General features: G+C 50.6%; 5 protein-coding genes across 8 annotated transcripts; 3 read left to right on the forward strand and 2 right to left on the reverse strand.

The window, feature by feature from the left end:
* Positions 1-84: 84 nt before the first annotated feature.
* LOC120647567 (bifunctional fucokinase/fucose pyrophosphorylase-like) lies at positions 85-8,685 on the forward strand. Of its 4 annotated transcripts, none has more exons than XM_039924396.1 (8): positions 85-594; positions 693-972; positions 1,066-1,436; positions 2,111-2,237; positions 2,512-3,528; positions 3,726-4,206; positions 7,551-7,764; positions 8,012-8,661. In XM_039924396.1, exons 1-8 carry the CDS (start codon positions 253-255, stop codon positions 8,414-8,416), a joined length of 3,237 nt encoding a protein of 1,078 aa, XP_039780330.1. In that variant the 5' UTR covers positions 85-252; the 3' UTR covers positions 8,417-8,661. The 4 variants fall into 4 exon arrangements, with proteins under 4 accessions (XP_039780330.1, XP_039780331.1, XP_039780333.1 ...); XM_039924397.1 differs by having other exon boundaries at positions 333-594; positions 693-952; positions 8,012-8,685; XM_039924399.1 differs by lacking the exon at positions 85-594 and having other exon boundaries at positions 821-952; positions 1,058-1,436; positions 8,012-8,685.
* Positions 8,686-9,746: 1,061 nt separating this feature from the next.
* On the reverse strand, positions 9,747-10,863 carry LOC120647574 (mavicyanin-like). The gene is made up of 2 exons (XM_039924405.1): positions 10,421-10,863; positions 9,747-10,347 (listed from the first exon to the last, which is right to left on the reverse strand). The coding sequence occupies exons 1-2, from the start codon at positions 10,605-10,607 to the stop codon at positions 9,959-9,961; spliced, it is 576 nt and encodes a 191-aa protein (XP_039780339.1). The 5' UTR covers positions 10,608-10,863; the 3' UTR covers positions 9,747-9,958.
* Positions 10,864-11,251: 388 nt separating this feature from the next.
* LOC120647573 (T-complex protein 1 subunit delta-like) lies at positions 11,252-14,424 on the forward strand. Its single transcript, XM_039924404.1, has 2 exons — positions 11,252-12,525; positions 13,857-14,424. The coding sequence occupies exons 1-2, from the start codon at positions 11,306-11,308 to the stop codon at positions 14,236-14,238; spliced, it is 1,602 nt and encodes a 533-aa protein (XP_039780338.1). The 5' UTR covers positions 11,252-11,305; the 3' UTR covers positions 14,239-14,424.
* Positions 14,425-14,733: 309 nt separating this feature from the next.
* On the forward strand, positions 14,734-15,808 carry LOC120647575 (mitochondrial import inner membrane translocase subunit TIM23-2-like). Its single transcript, XM_039924406.1, has one exon. It carries the CDS (start codon positions 14,823-14,825, stop codon positions 15,396-15,398), a length of 576 nt encoding a protein of 191 aa, XP_039780340.1. The 5' UTR covers positions 14,734-14,822; the 3' UTR covers positions 15,399-15,808.
* Positions 15,809-16,688: 880 nt separating this feature from the next.
* On the reverse strand, positions 16,689-20,372 carry LOC120647576 (molybdate-anion transporter-like). Its single transcript, XM_039924407.1, has 8 exons — positions 19,934-20,372; positions 19,667-19,811; positions 19,385-19,553; positions 18,207-18,477; positions 17,860-18,122; positions 17,549-17,764; positions 17,316-17,430; positions 16,689-17,184 (listed from the first exon to the last, which is right to left on the reverse strand). The coding sequence occupies exons 1-8, from the start codon at positions 20,082-20,084 to the stop codon at positions 17,141-17,143; spliced, it is 1,374 nt and encodes a 457-aa protein (XP_039780341.1). The 5' UTR covers positions 20,085-20,372; the 3' UTR covers positions 16,689-17,140.
* Between the last annotated feature and the right edge of the window lie 329 nt (positions 20,373-20,701).

Here is a 20,701-nt window from a genome sequence, read left to right on the forward strand (position 1 = left end):
AATGCACATCACTGAAGAGATCAGTAACCTTAATCAACATGACCAGAGCCTTGGAAATGCATGAACTGAACCTGGTCAGAGTAATCATCCACGGAGCCTACCAGGATCTGCTGGTCAGGCAGCAGCGTGCAGTACGTGTCACGGCAAGTCGGCAATCTGGGGCCAAACAGTCGCATCTCAGCGGAGTGGACTAACCAACCAAGCCAACGCCCCCGTCCGATCCGAGAGGGAGGGGCGACGCGGCGGGAGGCCATGGACTTGTCGTCGTCGTCGTCGGGGCAGAGCCGCCGCTTCCGTCGGAGGGCGCACACGGCTGAGGAGGCGGCAGCGACTCTGCGGAAGGCATGGTGCCGGCTGCGCCTCTCGGCGCGGGACCCGGCGCGCGTGCCGCCCTGGGACGCCGTCCTGCTCACGGCCGCCAGCCCCGAGCAGACCGCGCTCTACAACCGCCAGCTCGAGCGCGCCCGGAGCCTCGGTCGCTTCCCCGCCTCCACCACGGCCATCGCCGTCCCGGACCCAGACGGCGCCCGAATCGGCTCCGGCGCTGCCACGCTCCACGCCGTCGCCTCCCTCGTTCGCCACCTCGCCGCCCAGGTCCTACTACCTCCGCCTAGCGATAACTTCATCGTGCAGCTACTAGCCACCTGCTACTTGCTCCACCAATCACGATATCTGAAAAAAAAATTTTGCAGGCTTCCCAGGAAGATATAGGTGAATTCCTTCCCAAAGCAAATGGCTGTTCTGGGGATGAGTCCACACTTGCCGCGGCAGCGAGCTTCATGGTGAAGAAGCACGTGCTCTTACTTCACGCCGGGGGTGACAGCAAGAGGGTTCCATGGGCGAACCCCATGGGGAAGGCTTTCCTGCCCCTGCCTTACCTGGCCGGGGACAATCCTGATGGACCCGTTCCACTTCTCTTCGATCACATTCTCGCGATTTCATCAAGCGCAAGGCAAGCCTTCAACAATCAAGGTTGTAGCTTATAGAGAAAAATGACTAGAACCTATTGTCCACAAAAAGGCACTGCCACTTTTGTGTTGTTTCTAATTTCCAATAGGTGACCAGGTGGGATCTTCATAATGACAGGGGATGTTCTCCCCTGCTTTGATGCCTCAAACCTAGTTCTTCCTGAAGATGCTGCTTGCATTGTGACGGTGCCCACCACTCTGGATGTTGCCGCTAATCATGGAGTGGTTGTAGCATCAAAGGATGGCGGGATTGATCGGGAGAACTATTCTCTATGCCTGGTTGATAATCTCATGCAGAAGCCAACAGTGAGCGAGCTTGTAGAGGGCCATGCCATCCTGGATGATGGGAGAGCATTACTTGACACGGGAATAATAGCAGCAAGGGGTAAAGCATGGCAGGACCTTGTCACGCTTGCACACTCATCTGGCCATACCATGATCAAGGAGCTCATGACTAGTAAGAAAGAGGCAAGCTACCATTTCCAGCATTGCGAGCTATAACATTTATCAAGCAGGACTTTCCTTTCTTATGGTTTCCTAAGACACTTTTGGTTGCTGCACAGCTAGTTAATTCATATCTATTGAATTATGCCCATTAAATTAAGAAAATATGATTATTCTAGCAATATAATTTCCGCATATTTACCAGTTAGAAATGCTGGTCCTCTGATCTTCAACATCCCTTTGAAGTCATGGTTACTGTGAATGCTGAATACTCAATTGCAGTGCAGGATGTTCCTTATTGTACATTCTGAATAGCCTTCTAACCCTTAAGATAATTATTTTAAGACACCACCAATCTGTTTTTTCATTTTGTACTTTGATATTCTAGCACCCAAACATGTACTGTGGTAGAAACTGAATATGTATTCTTGATCAGAAGCAATGGCTTGCCTCTCCTTAAGAGACATTAATATAATTATATATTAGTCCACTTGTCGTCCCATGCTGAGAGTGGATTTTCAGAAGTCAATTAATCTTATCTTCTAGTAGTATATCTATTTAACTTAGACCCGAAATATCAAAAGTATTTTCTAAACTCTACTCCTGACGCTTTGTTACTTCTTATTAGGCACATTTCTCTGACTGCATATGTACCTTGAGCTTTTGATTTGTACGATCATGCTTTCCAATTTCTGCAGTTGAGCTTATATGAAGATCTTGTTGCGGCATGGGTACCAGCCAAGCATGAATGGTTGAGAAACCGTCCATTGGGCAAGAAACTGATTGCTGCTTTAGGAAAACAAAGGATTTTCAGCTTCTGTTCATGTACGTTTCTACTTATTATGTAGCTATCATTGCTTCGAGCTAGTGCATTATCTTGGTTTTTGGTCTAGGGTTATGCCTTCAAGTTTTCTGTTTTCATTAACTCCCTCCATTAGTCCATTGTTTAAAAGGTATGTACTGACCAATTAACTTGTCCTACATGTCATATCACAAAATGGAGTAATTATTAAAATTTCATCTGCTGTAACAGATTCTATCCTATCATCATTCCTTTCAGTCGTGCAGTTGAAATGCTAAGTTGTGATTTTTTTTCCAGATGACTTCTCATTTTTACATTTTGGTACATCTGTGGAGGTTCTTGATCACTTGGCGGGTTCCTATTCAGGACTTGTAGGTCGAAGGCACATGTGCTCACTACCAGAGACCACTGCTTGTGATATTGCAGCGACAGCTATTATTTTGTCTACCAAAATTTCTTCTGGGGTCTCAGTAGGAGAGGATTCATTAGTTTATGATTCAGTACTTTGTGGTAGAATACGGATTGGTTCGCAATCCATTGTTGTTGGGGTGAATATAAGTGAGTTTCATGGGTATAGTCCTCAGATAATCAATGGCAGCACTTGTTTTACATTACCTGATCGACATTGCCTCTGGGAAGTACCTTTGGTAAACTCTGCAGGAAGAGTTTTGGTTTACTGCAGTCTTCATGATAATCCAAAAGTTTCTGTTAAGAGGGATGGCACATTCTGTGGCAAGCCATGGATAAATGTTTTGGAAGATCTTAGAATCCAGGATATGGATCTTTGGAACTCAACCAGCCAGGACAAGTGCTTATGGACTGCAAGACTTTTTCCTGTCACATCTCTCCCTGAAATGCTGAATGTAGGCATGTGGCTTATGGGGTCAGCATGCGACCCAGATGGAAAAATAGCTACCTTGTGGAGAAAATCACAGAGGGTCAGCTTGGAAGAGCTGCATCGTGCTATCGACTACAGTCAGCTTTGCACGGATTCAAGCAAGCATCAATCAGATCTTGCAGCTGACATAGCCAAGTCTTGTATGAACTATGGCTTACTTGGACGTAACCTGTTTCAACTTTGCGAGGAAGTGTTACTAAAAGATACATGTTTAACACTCTGTGAAGAATTGCTTTCAATTTTTCCTAGTCATGGGGATCAGTATTCTGGGGTTCTTCCTCAGAGCAGAGAATATCAGGTCAAGATGGATCTGCTTAGAGCTTCCGGTGATCTTTCCACTGCATGTATCATTGAAGAGAAAGTATGGGCTTCCATAGCGAGTGAAACTGCAGCAGCGATAAAATATGGATCAAAAGGTGCTTATTAGCTACTACAAAACATTTACGATGACTAAAAGATCTTGTATTTCCAAAAGTAATTGTTGTGCATATATTAGCGTTTCTCTAAATTCCATGATATCTTTATATGCAATGAGCTAATTGTGGCTGTTGTTACAAGTTGCACTATTGATAATATACTGCTAATATCGTTAACACATTTCATTCTTTTATAGAGACATCAAGCGGTTCCATGTCTTCAACCCATGGAAACTTGCATCCTAGGAAGGCCTTTGTAGAATTACCAGTCCGTGTGGACTTTGTTGGGGGGTGGAGTGATACACCCCCATGGAGCTTGGAGCGTCCAGGTTGTGTTTTGAATATGGCAATAAGCTTGGAAGGAAGTCTTCCAGTTGGCGCTATGATAGAGACAACAGAAGATCACCTTGGAGTTTCAATCGAAGATGATGCTGGCAGGAATGTTTATATTGATGATCTGGCATCTATTTCATCTCCATTTGAAGAAAGTGACACGTTTCGTTTAGTCAAGTCTGCTCTTATTGTTACTGGTATCCTTGGCCATAAAATATTTTCAAAGTCAGGCTTGAACATTAGGACATGGGCAAATGTTCCTCGTGGAAGTGGACTGGGAACTTCTAGCATATTAGCAGCTGCTGTAGTTAAGGGACTATTTCAAGTTATGGAAGATGATGGAAGTTGTCGCGGGGATTTTCAGGGGTACCCACAGCCGGGTGGCGGAGCGCACCCGCCTATTCCCAGTGAGGGAGTACTCGGGGAAGTACTAGGCGATGGGGCTAGGTCTACGCTGAGATTGGGACTCAGGAACACACGATTTAGAGTGGTTCGGGCCGCCGGAGCGTAATACCCTACGTCCACTGGGAGATGTATTGTCTTGGTTGTGTGAATGAATCTATCCTCTGCTGGTCTTGGCTCTTACCCAGCCTGAGGTTTTCTAACGGCGCTCTCCCCTTTTATAGATCAAAGGGGGGTGGATACATAGAACGTTGATGCCCCGACAGGTGGGCCCAACGTGACTGTGGCTACAGTGATAGCGAATCTTTCCTTCGATATGCGTACTGCTGCTCTTCTGACACAGGGGGTCTTCTCTTGTCCCGTCAGCGAGGCGCCCGTTGGAGTAGCGTAGCTTGCGGCGTGGCCTGCTGAGGCTATTATGTAGCGTCATAATGGGTGAAGCCGAGCCGTCGTATCCGACTGTTACGGCAGACTGGCAGACGCGGCATGGGCGGCGCCATCGGCTCCACTGCCTTGGTAATACGCGATCAATAGTGCCCCCTGGTCAGTCAAACGCCTCGGCTTCCACTATATCAAAGTGGACGTCCACCTACCGCAATAAATGCGAAGGTAGGTGGACCTCAATATGGAGACCAAGGGCCTCATACACGTGTCGGCCCCGGACCACCCTGAGGCGGGGCGTCCAAACTTTCCCTTGGAGAGGGGTCCGGTTGCTATCCAGGACCCTATGAGGGGTCCGGAACCCCGCGGGGGTCCGGATTCCTTGGGAGGTCCGGAGCCCTGGCTGCTTGCGCTTGAGCGCCTGTTTTTCCTGGGACGTGGCGTTCCCAGACCTTCCCCGGCCGTGGAACAGGTCCGGACCTTTGTCGGGAGGACAGGACTTCGGACTGCAGGGGTCCGGCTGTTTGGTTGTAGTCAAGGATGACTACAAAGGCCCTTGCCTAGTCACAGTAAGAGGGGGTACCCCAGTCCTGGGGTACCGACAGTGGCCCCCGGGCCCACCTCGGGAGAGGTCCGAACCCGCGGGTGGGGCCACCACCGTGATGTGTTCCTACGCAACTTGATTGCGTTGGTGTGCTCTTGGAGAGAATGGGCATCCCGGACCCCTGAGGCCGGTATGCTTGTTGCCTGGTTTAGGTACTAGAGTGCTCTCCACGGGGCGATGAAGGTGTAGGCTTAGGGTACGGAACCAAGCTAAGCGGCTACACGGACTTCGGATCGCTCAGGGGGTAGCACTACTTCCCGGACCCGGCTTTTGTCGACCGTGGCGAGCGGTCTCCGCCGGAGCGGGCCACCGGAGTGGACTTGGAGCGACCGGGGCGAGCGGTCTCCGCCGGAGCGGGCCACCGGAGTGGACTTGGAGCGACCGGGGCGAGCGGTCTCCGCCGGAGCGGGCCACCGGAGTGGACTTGGAGCGACCGTGGCGAGCGGTCTCCGCCGGAGCGGGCCACCGGAGTGGACTTGGAGCGACCGGGGCGAGCGGTCTCCGCCGGAGCGGGCCACCGGAGCGGTCTCCGCCGGAGCGGGCCACCGGAGTGAACCTGGTTCGCAGAGGTCCGGACCCCTCCACGGGGGAGGCTCACCGGACTGGACCACACGGAAGTACTACATAGTTACAAAGGAAAAGATTTTATTCCCTGCTGGGCCTCTAAGAGTAGGACTTACAGAGATGTAGAGTCGGGGGTACGACCGGAGTCGGCTTTCCGCCGGAGAGAGCCACTAGAGCCGGCTTTCCGCCGGAGCGGGCTTGGTGCGACCGGAGTCGGCTTTCCGCCGGAGCGGCTTTGTGCGACCGGAGTCGGCTTTCCGCCGGAGCGGGCTTGGTGCGACCGGAGTCGGCAGTCCGCCGGAGCGGGCTTGGTGCGACCGGAGTCGGCTTTCCGCCGGAGCGGGCTTCCTCTCATGAGTGAGGTATGCTGTGAGCTGGGATTTGTCGCTCCGCCGCTCGCAGCTTGTGAGGGGGCCCTTGACGGGTGCCCTGACTCTTGCCGGCGGGCGGCGCGCGCCGCCGCCAACGGTGGCTGCTCCACAGGCACAGTTGCCCCTGGAGCAGGAACGCGAGAGGCATGTGGCGTGGAGGACGCCACCCCCCTCCGTCATCTCCACGTCGTCCACGCGAACCATGGGGACGAAGAAGATGATGAAATGCGACCAGCTAGCGCCCCTACCTGGCGCGCCAAATGTCGTGGTGCTGCAAACCACAGCCGGGTGGCGGAAGGCACCCGCCCTAGCCCAGAGGGTGTGTACTCGGGGGTTAGCTAGTCTTAGATCAATCTTCCTCAAGAACACGATGAACACAGCAGGATTTAGAGTGGTTCGGGCCGCCGGAGCGTAATACCCTACGTCCACTGTGTGTTGTATTGCCTTCCCACGAGAGTGAGAAGTTCGCTAGAGCTTGAGTCTGGATTGTGGAGATGATGTGTGAACCTCCTGTGTTCTAGCGGGCGTGCTCTCCCTTTTATATGTCCAAGGGGAGCACGTACACTGAGCGGGGCCCCGACATGTGGACCCGGCGATGTATTATAAACTACACTTTGGCCTTCAATGGCTCAGATCCGGAGATCTTGTCGTCGGCTTCTGTGCGTAGCTTCTGACCAGGGATGGTCTTGAGTTGTCCTGTCAGAGTAGAGTCTAGCCTTTGCAGTCGCGCGTCGAGGTCACGATGAAGCGCCGAACTACTGACTCAGTCTACTGTAGCAGCGTGCACTGTTGCTTCAGTCAGTAGCTGGTCATCATGACTCGTCGCTCATGCGCGCAGCGCTGAGTCTTTAATGCTTGTCTCGGTATCTGGCGATCCACAGTGTGGACTGACAAAAGCTGCCCCGTGCCCAGAGGCAGCAGATCCCGCCTCAACCACTCGCACTTAATGCGGGTGGGTGAGGGAGCTTCCAGCGGAAGGCTGGCGCCCGCGCCCGCGTCTGCGTGACACGTGGCGGCTCCGGACCCCACCCGAGCAGCTTGCTGAGCCGAGAGCTCACGGGGGTCCGGGTAGGCACGTGGAGGTCCCGGACCTGCCTGCGGGAGTCCGGATGGCACGTGGAGGTCCCGGACCCGCCTGCGGGGGTCCGGGTCCGCGGCCACAGGTGCTGAGCATTTCCACCTCTGGGACACGTGGTGACACCGGACCCGTCCCCAAACGGGAAGCGGGTCCGACACCGTTGGTCCGGTGAGATGGAGTCGGAACCCAGGAGTCCGGCTGCTCAGCTCCTTAGGGCGTAGTTACGGATAACTACGCGAGTCTTGGCACAGTAGGAGTGGGTACCCCAGTTGTAGGGTACCGACAGAAGTGATGACAATGTTGCTAGAGCTGTTCTAGTGGTAGAACAAATAATGGGAACCGGTGGTGGATGGCAGGATCAAATCGGTGGCCTATATCCTGGAATCAAGTGCACCCAGAGCTTTCCAGGACAACCATTGCGGTTGCAAGTTGTTCCACTGTTGGCGTCAGCTCAGTTGATTCAGGAATTAGAACAGCGTCTCCTGGTTGTATTCACTGGCCAAGTAAGTCCATCCCTTCTACTTTCAAGCATAAAATTCTTGCGAGTCCATTCCTTGTGACCTTGCGCGCACTATAGCTATAAGCCAAGAACTACACTTTGGTCATGTAATAAAATCATGTAATGTTGATGGCTGAAATGTTGAAAGTGCAAATAACATCTTAGTCCAGTTATTGTTATAATATTCATGTGTCATCTTTTCAACATTTTCCACATTACTGTTCCCCTAAATGAATCTAACTACTGTTCAGGTAAGGCTTGCCCACCAAGTCCTGCAGAAAGTTGTAACTCGATACCTCCGCCGTGATAACATCTTGATATCCAGCATTAAGAGGCTTGCCGAATTGGCCAAAATTGGGAGGGAATCCCTGATGAATGGTGATATAGATGAGCTCGGCAGCATAATGCTGGAGGCCTGGAGGTTGCATCAAGAGCTGGACCCTTTCTGCAGCAACAAATTTGTGGATGAGCTATTTGCTTTCTCCGACCCTTACTGCAGCGGCTACAAGCTGGTTGGAGCCGGTGGTGGTGGTGGTGGCTTCGCCCTGCTGCTCGCCAAGAACCCTAGCTGTGCTAAAGAACTTAGGCAGGCACTTGATGAGTCCAGCACCTTCGATGTGAAGGTGTACGACTGGAACATCGTTATGCCACGATGATGAGGTGGTGCCTAACGAGGATCACACGTCATTCTTTTCATTGCGGTTGAAAGAAGCTGCCTCTGCAGCAGTAGCTGGTTCATACGTAGTGTGTTTTCTTCTTTTTTTTAAGAATAATATTGTTCTGACTGTTTCCATCTTTTCCCCTCATGTTATTGAGCATGAATTGTTATAGTGCTATGTTGTATATTCCTCACGCAGTCCTGCTCTAACGCAGTCGGTCGATGAATATTGTGATTTTGGCATGCCGGCACGTTGCGTTGCTCCAACTCTATTCAGGTTTCAGTCTCAAAAAAAAAAAAACTCTATTCAGGTTTCCCTTTTTTGTATGTAAGCTGGTGGTAACCGAGAATCTAAGTTCTATCTTATGCAAATTTTCAAACTGAATTTTGAATTCGGCAACTGTAATCGGCTGGAACTGCAATAATGAAATTCTATAGGCCAGGGTTTTCCTGAACCTAAATCTGCACGTATGTTCTGCGCACTGTTTTATTTACTGGGAATCGTTGTCCATTCTGTTCTGAGAATCTGAGATCCGTGCTTGTCCTCAGCTTTTAGGCTTTCTCCAACCATTCCCCCCATCCAACTCCCCCCAAACGTACTATTTACTATATTTTACTACTTCCCTCCAAAAGATTCCTCCCCCTATAACTACTTCTCTCCAACCATTCCCCCATATCTATTCCCTCTATATACTATCACTCATTAACTAACTATTTATTTAACGTTTTTGAATTTTTAAAAAATCATACAGTATTTGTATTGTCATAATACACATTATCATCGTGTTACGGGGCTCAAACGGGATTAATATCGCGAAGAAACGGTGTGATTAGAGATACCGCAAAGAAACGCTCGCGAAGAAATGTGGAGGGAGTTTCATCTCTCCCCCTACGCAGGGGCGCTTTAGGGGGAGCTGTTGGAGCGCTGCTCCCCCAAGCCCCCCTACCTAGGGTGGGGGGAGCTGTCCGGGGCTCCATTGGAGCTCGCCTTATCAGCATGCTCTCATTGGTTGGTAGCTGAATGCCCCCAATTTCACTGCTCCAGTGTCTCCTGGAACAGTTCCCATTTCGCCCAGGCAAACGCGGAGAGCCGGGTACTGTTGGAGATGGCGATATCAATTCCAGGCCCGCCCGCCCGCCCGCCCGCCCATGGAATCTGTCCTGTGTTGCGTGCGTGAGCACACCGACACGATCGAGTATTCGAGCACCTGTTCATCACTACCAGGCCACTCGTCTACTACCAACCAGAACATCCACATGTGGGTTGATCTGTCCCAGCAGCTGACAGCCTAGCTTTTCATTTTCAGCTATGTGCTGATGAAGCGTGGTTGATCGATGCAAAATGATCCATGTTGTCATTGCATTGTACTCCAATGTAATGGAGAGAGAGATCTAGATAGAAACTAATAAAAAAAAATGGAGATCCAAGGTCAGTCTGATCATCCGATGGAATGCCCCCAATCAAGAGCTCAACTCACTTGGTCCCAATGGAGAAGATCTCAAAACGCAAACGCAAAAGAAGGAAAATTAGGTGCGACTGTCACAGGAGCAGGAGAGGGAGGGCGAAGGAGAGAGCGGCCGCAGCGGCGGCCCGGAGCGCGGGCGATGGGTGGGCGCCTGCCGGAGCGGAGGCCTGCAGGGAGGACCCCTCGGGTGCCTGGGCCGCCGGCGTGGGCGCGAGGGCGGCGAGGTCGCTGGCGGAGGGCTGCAGGTATGTGCCGTTGGCCATGGGCACGTCGACCCAGAGCTTCTGGCCCTTGAGGCAGTGCCCCGGCGCGCCGCTGGTGAAGTAGGCGCGGCCTGGCGTGGTGAGGTTGAAGAGGGAGTTGCCGTCGGCGAGCTTGAGCACGGGGGACGAGAGGTCGCAGGCGGCGAAGGCCTGCGGCGTGACCTGCAGCACCGAGTCCTGGCTGGGCGGGTAGAGGAACCCTGCAGTGTCCACCATTACTCCCGGAAGTCAAGTAGCTAGCACAGCAGTCCACCATTACTAAAGCCTGCTTACAGATGGAGTCGCCGAGCGCGAGGTGGATGGACTTGGCCCAGCGCTTGTAGACGTCGGGCTTGGAGGGCGGCGGCACGCCCCAGGCGTCGAGGTCGCCCACCTTGTACATGGCGCAGGCGCCGCCGTCCACCAGGACCAGCAGCAGCAGCACCGCCGCGGCCGATGCCAAGGCCACCCGTGCACGCATCCTGTCCTGGCAACTTTGCTTTGCTTTACTCTACTGCCTTGCCGGCTGCGGGACTGCTGCTGCTAGTATCTCTTGTTCGTGTACGGCGACGGCAGCGGTGACTGCGTGCGGCGGTGGGGGCTTGCTCGCTCGCTGGTATTTATTTTGACGGGAGGGCGGAGGAGCTGAGCATGAGCTTGGATGGGCGGGCGCAAGTGCAGCGGGTGACAAATTGGCATGGAGCAGAGCTGTCGCGGCTCGAGCCATGTGCCCGGCCGGCCGGGATCCCCGGCCGGCCCGGTTGTGCTGTGCTGTGCTGTGCTGTGGTGTGGTCCATCCATCTCCTCGTTAACCAACGGCTAATCACATTGCCCTCCATAAAAAAATGGCTAATCACATCGGGGGCTCTGCTTTTTTTTTTTGATACAAACGGGGGCTCTGCTTTGGTTCCAGGCGTGCCTTTGGGCTTTGGCCTTGGCCTGGCCAGAATCCAGGGGGCGGCACGTGGAGTGGGCCCACCACGTCGAAAAAGTTGACGACGGCTACCGTGGAATGTCTGGAGTTGGGCCGAATCTCAGCTGTGGGCTCTGAAAAGCCCGGCCCATACTTGCAATGACGGTGGGGGACCCTTCTTCTTCTAAATCTCCCTAACCTAGCCTCCAGTCGAAAACCCTAGCATCCAAATCTCCCGATCCAGCAGCTAGCAGCAGATTTCCGCCATGGCCGCCGCCGCCGCCGCCCCTGCGCCGTCCCGCAAGACGGAGACCTACACCGACACCAAGCGCCGCGACGACGTCCGCGGCGCCAACATCGCCGCTGCGCGCGCCGTCGCCGACGCCGTGCGCACCTCGCTGGGCCCCCGTGGCATGGACAAGATGATCTCTTCGGGGGACCAGGAGGTCATCATCACCAACGACGGCGCCACCATCGTCTCCCGCATGGCGCTCGTCCAGCCCGCCGCCCGCATGCTCGCCGAGCTCTCCCGCTCCCAGGACGCTGCCGCCGGGGACGGAACCACCACCGTCGTCGTCCTCGCCGGATCCCTCCTCCGCCGCGCCCAGTCGCTCCTCTCCGCGGGCGCCCACCCCACCGCAGCCGCCGACGCCCTCCACCGCCTCTCCACGCGCGCCGTCGACATCCTCCAATCCATGGCCATCCCCATCGAGCTCTCCGACCGGGAATCGCTCGTCAAATCCGCCTCCACTGCCCTTAACTCCAAGGTTGTTTCCCAGTACTCCACTCTCCTCTCACCCCTCGCCGTCGATGCCGCACTCTCTGTCGTCGATCCCGCTCACCCGGACCTCCTCGACCTCCGTGACATCCGCATCGTCAAGAAACTTGGTGGAACTATAGACGACACTGAGCTCGTCCATGGCCTCATCTTCGACAAAAAGGCTAGCCACGCTGCCGGGGGACCAACTCGGATGGAGAATGCAAAGATCGCTGTCATCCAGTTCCAAATCTCGCCACCAAAGACTGACATTGAGCAGAGCGTCATTGTGTCGGACTATTCACAGATGGACCGCATCCTTCGTGAGGAGCGCAATTATATCCTCGGGATGGTCAAGAAGATCAGGGCTGCTGGATGCAATGTCTTGCTCATTCAGAAGAGCATCTTGCGTGATGCGGTCACCGACTTGTCTCTGCACTATCTTGCTAAGGCAAAGATTCTGGTGGTCAAGGATGTGGAGAGGGATGAGATTGAGTTTATCACCAAGACCTTGAACTGCCTTCCCATTGCCAACATTGAGCACTTCCGCACCGATAAGCTTGGGTATGCTGATCTTGTTGAGGAAGTCTCTGTTGGGGAGGGCAAGGTCGTGAAGATCACTGGTATCAAGGACATGGGGAGGACCGCAACTGTACTTGTCAGGGGGTCAAACCAGTTGGTCATTGATGAAGCTGAACGCAGTCTCCATGATGCCCTCTGCGTCATCAGGTAAATCGCATCTTCCGTTGAGATAATAATAATCTAACATTTTAACCACGATATGCTTAATTACTTCTGAATTGTATGTAATCTGATCTCTCAAGTTCTTTTTGTATACTGTTTGGGCCAATTCTTGGCATCAGTGCTATAAATTCACCAAAATGTGATATGCTTTTGGTTATTGGGTAGCATCGGAATAGGATTTCAAAAAGCTGTCCAAAATTAAACAGACAAGGTCTTTTCGTTCAAATTCATCAAGAGTATGCTTCAAACTTTCATATTTGCTTCGTCTAGGATCCTTTTTTTCCCATGAACTAAATGCTGCTGCTTTTTTCCTTTCAGCATTCTTTAAATTTAAAGTCATTCCTTAACTGAATTTGCAAAGCATCAGCTGCTCCTTTTTTTATCTCAAAATTAACAACACCCTTGTAACTTATATTTTCTATTTGGTAGTATCATGCTATACTGTGCTGCTGAGGTTTTCTGCTCCCTTTTCCTGAAACAAATCCTAGCAGTGCATTGTACAGTTTGGCCTTATGCTAACAATAGCTGGCTTGTGGTATGAAAAATGTGTTTGATGCCTGTTTGGTCAGGACACAGGACTCAGGAATGCTTCTTAGCACGAGTGTATGCACAGTGTTGGTTAATATTTTTCTTTGGTCGCATATAGTAGCAGTAGGCCCTGTGACAAAATGATTGGTTCTTTCTAGTAGTATATGCTGCAGCCTGGATTGAACTTGTGTGGGTGTAATAAGGTTTAAGCTCTACCTCTAGATAGACATCGAATCAAACCCTTCTACTTTGGTTTATTCCTCAATGGTTGCTGTAGTGAAGAGGCTTGTGGGAGGCTACTTGCATTAGGAGAATGATTATTTTCGTGCACTCTTATGGTTCCAAGCAATTTCTGGATACTTTCACCTAGTTCATGACAAAGAGGTCCGGGAATTGCGTGATCCTTGTACAATTGCTTTCTGCAGCATATCTGTATTGGCACTACGCTTTGATGCAGTCTTTTCTTGTTGGATGCTTTGAGCTTGTCTACCCATTTTTCTAGTTTGCTTTAGTATAGCTGGAGATTGTGAAGCAGAGAAAATCAGTATGATTATTTTTCACACTTTGTTCCCTGTTTAACTAAGGCTAGCTATAAGTTTCATAACAATGTAGGTCAGTGCAATGCCACACTATATTCCCCTCGAAACAGTCTCCCACGTACTATTAAACAGTTGCGGTAGTGATGCTGTATGGAATTTTCTTAAACCATGTAAACTGAGTTTTGTATCATAATTGGCAGATACTGTTTTTTCTTGATGTTCTGATTGGTTAATACTTATCCTTTTCAGGTGCTTGGTGAACAAGAGGTTTATGATTGCCGGTGGTGGTGCTCCAGAAATAGAGATGTCAATGCAACTGGCTGCTTGGGCAAAGGAGCTTCAAGGGATGGAGAGTTACTGCATCAAGGAGTTTGCTGAGGCACTAGAGGTCATCCCTTACACGCTGGCTGAGAATGCAGGGCTTAACCCAATCTCCATTGTCACTGAGCTCAGGAACCGCCATGCTAGAGGTGAGAAGAACACAGGCATCAATGTGAGGAAAGGGCAGATCACAAACATCCTGGAGGAGAACGTTGTGCAGCCCTTGCTGGTGAGCACAAGCGCCATTACGCTAGCTTGCGAGTGCGTTAGAATGATCTTGAAGATTGATGATATTGTCACCGTAAGATAAGTTGATCATCACGTCAGCCTGCCCTGCTGTCTGGATTGATAGTGTACTACTTAATTTAGAACTTGGTTCGTGGGCTTTGGTGTTGTCAACCGGGATGTTTTGAACTCGTGGTTCGGATGATGTCAGTAGAGGAGGGGAGTTTGTTTATTGTTATTGCAGTAATGTTTGCTCTACTTTGATGATTTCCGTTTCACCTTCAATCGAATTTTGAATCAATCCAGTCATGCCACGTAGTGTTGTTGGGAACGAAAATTGCGTGAAAACCGAACCGGATTCAGTCGATTTTAATGAAGAGAGACCAGCTAACCGTAGAAAGTACAGATCGCTTGGTGATTTCTGTTTCTGTCAAGGGCTATGCCTATCTATGATGGGCTGTACCAGCGACAAAAGAGGGGGGAAGAGCCCAGCCCACTAATTGCAACGACGGCGGCGTCAAGGGCCTCGTGGAGCATAAATATCAGACGGCACGGGGACCTCTTCACAAATATACACGGCGAGGCCCGGGCTGCTTGGTGACCCACCCAAACCCAAACCCTCCCCCCATTTCTTTCTTGCCTCCCACGCCGCCGCCGCCGCATTCCGCCATGGCCGATCCGCGGCTGTTCCCGTCGGGATCTGACGACCGCCGCGACGACTCCGGCCGCCGCCTCTACAACCCGTACCAGGACCTCAACATCCCCTACAAGCAGCTCTACGACCTGCCCACCTCCCCGGAGTTCCTCTTCCAGGAGGAGGCCATCGCGCAGCGCCGCTCCTGGGGCGAGAACCTCACCTACTACACAGGTATCGGCTACCTGGGCGGCGCCGTGGCCGGGGCCGCGCTGGGGCTCCGCGACGCCGCGCGGGGCGCAGAGCCCGGCGAGCCCGCCAAGATCCGGGCCAACCGTGTCCTCAACTCCTGCGGGAGCTCGGGCCGCCGCTTCGGCAACACACTCGGGGTCATAGGCCTCATGTACGCCGGGATCGAGAGCGCCATGGTCGCTGCCCGCGACCGCGACGACTGGATCAATAGCGTCGCGGCAGGGCTAGGCACCGGCGCGCTCTTCCGGGCCGCCAACGGGCCGCGCTCAGCCGCCGTCGCGGGCGCCGTTGGAGGGGTTCTCGCCGGCGCCGACGCGGCCGCCAAGCAGGTTGGCAAGAGATACGTGCCCGCCCTCTGATGCCTCCGTACGGTACTCTCTCTGCTGTGATCAATCAATCAATTCGTCGCGATGATGTCATTTCTTCGTTTCTTGTTCTGCTGGTTAATATTTGATTGAGAAGAGTGATGTTCTTCTCAACATTTCTACTCTATATATTGACAGTCCTATGCTGTTATATGTAAACCATCTGATCGGATCAGATCAGAAAATTTTTGGTCTGCCTTGCAATGTAACATTAGCTAGCTGGTATCGACAAAATAATACTGCATTTGCATTATGCTGGAGAAACCCATGACATTGTGAAATGTAACTTTCAGTGTAGTGTAGTTTTTCCTAGATTATCACTGTTTTTTGTTTCTCTCTACTCTCGAGAGATGAAATGGCTTGCCTAACGATTGTTTATGAAAAGGGCATGTTTTGATCTGTCAGTGAATGTTTAAGGAAGCAATGTTGTACATGAGTTTATGCACGGTTTGGTACTTTGGTAGCAACTAGCAAGTCATTCAGGTGACAAGACATCATTCGAGAAGTGTTTCATAACTATGACCCCCTCCCCCTTTTTTTCTCCCCCCATTTTGGATCCTGGCCATTCTTACTGCACCTGCAAATATATCCAGATGTTCTGAATATGGTAAAATAGTGATGTGATGTTTCACATGATATATCAGTATTCTGCGCTGACCATTACATTGTTCCATTTGAGAAAAGAAACCCATTGGATTGGACTTGATTTGGGAGGTGCTGTTGCCATAAGAGCTTTCTGTACAAGTCTTCATCACCCCTATTTCAGCAGTAGAACTGTGCCGCAGTTGATGTATTTCAGCACCAGTTTATTTTAGCCTCGTGTGGTTTTGGTTGATTTCACGGTGGAAGTCGGTCTGGGTTGATTTCAGATTGCAGTTGATCACCGTACGCCTGCAAGTAACTATTGCAGTTACCGTTATGCCAATGTTTTTTTTTTGAAAAGATGCCGTTATGCCAATGTTGTTGATTTCCTAACGAGACAGATAGGCAAGCTGGTTAAGCAAGCTCGACTGTTTTCTGATCCATTCTGTTGATCTGTACTGCATCAAATGTTTGGGCTCTGCTGCTTTCTGGGCATTTTTTCTGTCCCACTGGTGTTGCATTGCTTCATCAGGGATTCAGAACTCTCCCTGCAATTCAAACAAGCTCTCGAGGCTGAGCCTTTCAACTTCGAAGCCGTAATGGAGACTATGGTCTTAAAACTGTAGCCATGCCAAACATGGCTTTGTCAGGAACTTCAAAAAAGTGACACGCAGAAGAATTAACAAACAAAACCATCGCAACTAGGTATAACTATCTCGTCTGACATTACAGGTAATTTGAAGATACAGCAGATTTTTCTTCTACAATAAATCGATCACCATTGCTATCATATGCAGTAATATAGCTTTCTAGAGTACGTATCATATCGTCTAAATCGGACAGCGTCACACTTGAAATAATAGCAAGAAACGACAATGCGAAGAGCTCATATCGATTCACCAACTCATCTAATCTCGGGACACAGGAATAGCTCAATGCTTGCTGAACTATATGTTGCCCTATGGATACAAGTAGATCCAAGTTGGTGGAGACTAACAGCCTGGTCAAATCTACACTACAGAAATGAAACTACAAACGAAAACAACCGGACTCTACTACAGGGTTTTCATCTTATTCCACAGGTGGAAATGAATTGCAGTATGGATGCCGTCTTCATATCTGACTTGTGTCATGTATGATTCTGTTGACATCATCTAAGGATTTAGTGGCTCATCTTCCCCGATCATTTCTTGTGCTTCTGCAAGGAATGTTGCACCATGGTTAGCAACGAAATAAACAGAATATCTGAATATCTCGATCAGAGAGAACAAACAACTTAAGCCTTCATTAGTGCTGGATTGCTGGAATAGAAGAAGGGACTTAGCATACTTGTAGATGATTTGTGTAGGTCAGAAACAACCATCAGCCGTCTCTGCAAGATCACTGCCATGAAGAGGAAGATAGAACACATTCCAAACATGACAGTGATAGGGAATGCATTCACCTGCAAATACAGTTTACACAAGTGAAGTGTTACTACTATGCTGAAATCTCCGTGTAGCTCGTTCCTACAGAATTACAGCAGGCGAGAATAGTTGGATAAGTAAAGAACTTCTGCTTACATTGTAAAGCACCACGCAAACAAACAGGTTCAGTGGAATACGGAAGAAATTCATGATCGTACTCCTTGCCTCCTCAGGAATGTACTGTGATCTCATCTTCATGATTGATGGCCAGAATATGCCAACACATGCCTCGAAGGTGCAGAAACCGAGAAGCTGAAGACAGCCTCCAAATGATATGCTACCTCCTTTCACAGAAGATGGTGGCACTAAAAACTGTTCAGATATTACCAAACAAATAGAATATTAGCTGTGTTTCAGGAACGGAGGATAAACAAGCAGTAGTAGTGAGTAATGACTTATGATCTTACGTTGGTGACAACAGGGAGCACAAGGGTAACAGCTGATATTGAAAACACAATCTGCATGTAACCCTCAACCTTAAGCTTCCGGGCTAACAGGCGTGACGCAATTGAGCTACCCAACATGGATGATAGCATGAATGTAGCGAAGATAAAACCATGAGGAATGTCTTCTTCATTTGGGCTCAACGCTGGAGTCCATAGGAAGACAAAAGTGTACATTGAGCCCTCAAACAATGACTGTATGGCGCCCAGCAATGCAATCTTTTCATCTGAGTGGACAATGTTAGAAAGGAACGTCAGTTCCGTACACATTTCATTCTTCTGCAGTCTGATGATGAATGAGTTAATCGTACCTGAAGCAATTGCCTTTGCTGCAACCTTGAACTGGGCCATGAGGTCCTTGCTTTCAGATGTATCTCCATAGTTTTCACTCCATGATGACATTATGATAGCCATCCCGATCGCCAGGAAGCATGCAGCCGCATCGAAAGGAGCCACAGGACCGAAACCCAAGTTTTCAGCAAGAAGGTTTGCAAATAGGCCAGATACAATGGCAACTAAGCCATTCCCAAGGAAGATAGCCTTGGAGAATGTGATGGACAGCCATTGCGGATCAAAACCTCTCTGTAAAACACAAGAGCAGGGTAAATACTCACATTCAGAAAGGGCCTCCCCGCCGGTTTGCGTAAAAAGAAATGGCAAACATGGGCATTGCTTATGCATATATAATACATGATGTAAAGCAATATGTCCAACCCCAGAGTTCACAAATGTAAGATTACATGTTGGTAGAGTTTGTCACATGTGGAAGAACATGGCGTTTTGTATCACAGGCAGCAGATACTGTGCTACCCTTGGATTCTATTGATAATTAATTAATTATTAAGTGAGTGAGACTAATGCCGACAGGACAGGGCAGAATAAAAGGACAATTCTCAAAAAGACTGGGCCATGCTTGTTAAATGCTCACCCTCTTGGCCATGTCAGATGTCAACCACCTGATCCACCGACACAAATTGCAAGCAGAAACCAAACATAACATTGGACATTGATGGACTCGAGCTTGCATCCAGCAAGATTTCAGTCTTTTCAGTTTATAACCATAAGTGATATGATAAATGAATGATTAAAATGTTATTTGGAAGATTGTATCATGTTATACTGTGCCTTATAAAAATGGAAGAAGGGAGTACGGTACTACGTCAGTTGATTTTATAAGTGCCCTATTGCATTAGCAGTCAAACATACAGGATCCAATACTCTTAGCTGGCTTGGAGGACAAGCATGTGGATGAATCCAAAGGGTGCTCCCACGCTAGTAATTTATTCACGACAAGGATATGGAATAAGCATTGCACAAGATAAACACATTCCACATACGCCTATATTTTGTACAACTGCTACTATGTGGCTTCTGGATAGAGGAGCAAGAAAAGAGATCCTTTGAATTAAAGCATCAGTAATTCAATTGGGCTAGGTAGACCGACAGTGAGAGGCAGGCAGGGATAGATCTGGGGCACTGATTAGTGTACCTTGTTGTGCTCGGCGACGAGCCAGGACTCGAAGGCGGAGAAGAGCAGGGAGGTGGCGATGCCGCCGAGAATGCGGCCGATCATGAGGATCCTGTACTCGGGCGAGTGCTTGGTGATGCAGCTGAGGATGTAGCTGATGCAGTAGGTGATGCAGGCCCTCTTGCGGCCCCTGGAGGAGGGCGGGGCGGATTCATTCGTCAGGTGAATTGAAGAATTTAAAGGCACATTCCCTTGATCGGAAGAATTGGGGGGAAATCGGAGAGAGAGGGCGCGCAGACGTACTGCTTGTCGGCGAGGGAGCCGACGATGGTGCCGAAGAGCATGGAGGATCCGAAGCCGGCGATGAAGAGGCGGCCGATGTCGCCCTTGTCGAAGCCGTACTGGCGGTAGAGGTAGTAGACGTAGGGCCCCTGCAGCCAATCCCCGGCTGCACAAATTGACGAATCCCCCAAGGGCAGGGGAGGGCAGGGCAGGGCATTGATTCATTCGCAGATCTATCAATCTATCTAATCTAAACCAAGGAAGAGAGGGAGGGACGACGTTACGAACACATCATGAGGGAGTAGACGAGGACGTAGTTGTTCTTGAAGGAGTTGAAGGCGGAGGTGGTGGCGACGCGGTCCTTGCCGCTCTTGCCGAGCTCGAGCCCCGCCACGACGGCGGCGAGCGCGCCGAAGACGACGTAGTAGAACACCTCCATTGCCGGCGCCGGCGGTCGGGGAGGGAGGGGGAGATGGATCGGTGGCGGTGCGACTGGTTGGCGTCGATTTATACGGCCGGTGCCAGGCCGGGGATTGGATGATTCCTGGTGTGGTGTGGTGCGCGCCTCGCCTCTCTCTTGTGTGCAGAGCGAGCAGAGTGCGCGTGAAAATTCTTCGTCTGGCAGTGGAGTGGCAGTGTGGTTGCGCCAAATCTTCGGCCGGGCCGCACCCGCACCCTGCTAGCCTGTTGGGGTGCGCCACTGCCTGCCCCCGCCAACGTGGGCGTGTGCTTGGGGTCCCGTGGTGGGTGGGTGTGATTTCATTTCATCAGGTTGGTGCAGGGATTTCATCAGGTTGGTGCAGGGATTTTGTTTGGTTCCCTTGGGTTTGCTGCGAATCTTATTCTGCTGGTTTGTCGGCAGCGGCCCACACCAAATTAGCACCAGCCACCAGATAACCAGCAGTATTTTTCTATCACAGTAAATCAGCACCAACCTCAAGTGTATTTGGTTGGACTTTTGGACCTATTTTTTCTTCTAAAAACAGAAGCCAATCAAAGAGCTTGTTTAGTATTAGCCTAATTGTGGCTGTTCTACATGAAGGTTAGGTATTGCAG

This window comes from Panicum virgatum, chromosome 9K, assembly GCF_016808335.1.
Source record: "Panicum virgatum strain AP13 chromosome 9K, P.virgatum_v5, whole genome shotgun sequence".
NCBI classification, from domain to species: domain Eukaryota; kingdom Viridiplantae; phylum Streptophyta; class Magnoliopsida; order Poales; family Poaceae; genus Panicum; species Panicum virgatum.

Excerpts from the sequence above, each read along its gene's own strand:
- LOC120647567 (XM_039924396.1), top strand. The coding sequence starts at position 253 with ATGGACTTGTCGTCGTCGTCGTCGGGGCAGAGCCGCCGCTTCCGTCGG. Across the intron at positions 973-1,065 it reads GCAAGCCTTCAACAATCAAG|GTGGGATCTTCATAATGACA; the intron begins GTTGTAGCTTAT and ends ATAGGTGACCAG. Across the intron at positions 3,529-3,725 it reads GATAAAATATGGATCAAAAG|AGACATCAAGCGGTTCCATG; the intron begins GTGCTTATTAGC and ends ATTCTTTTATAG.
- LOC120647574 (XM_039924405.1), bottom strand. The coding sequence starts at position 10,607 with ATGCGTGCACGGGTGGCCTTGGCATCGGCCGCGGCGGTGCTGCTGCTG. Across the intron at positions 10,348-10,420 it reads CGCGCTCGGCGACTCCATCT|GGTTCCTCTACCCGCCCAGC; the intron begins GTAAGCAGGCTT and ends TGGACACTGCAG.
- LOC120647573 (XM_039924404.1), top strand. The coding sequence starts at position 11,306 with ATGGCCGCCGCCGCCGCCGCCCCTGCGCCGTCCCGCAAGACGGAGACC. Across the intron at positions 12,526-13,856 it reads GATGCCCTCTGCGTCATCAG|GTGCTTGGTGAACAAGAGGT; the intron begins GTAAATCGCATC and ends TATCCTTTTCAG.
- LOC120647575 (XM_039924406.1), top strand. The coding sequence starts at position 14,823 with ATGGCCGATCCGCGGCTGTTCCCGTCGGGATCTGACGACCGCCGCGAC.
- LOC120647576 (XM_039924407.1), bottom strand. The coding sequence starts at position 20,084 with ATGGAGGTGTTCTACTACGTCGTCTTCGGCGCGCTCGCCGCCGTCGTG. Across the intron at positions 19,554-19,666 it reads GGCTCCCTCGCCGACAAGCA|GGGCCGCAAGAGGGCCTGCA; the intron begins GTACGTCTGCGC and ends GCCCTCCTCCAG. Across the intron at positions 17,765-17,859 it reads TGCTCCCTGTTGTCACCAAC|TTTTTAGTGCCACCATCTTC; the intron begins GTAAGATCATAA and ends ATATCTGAACAG.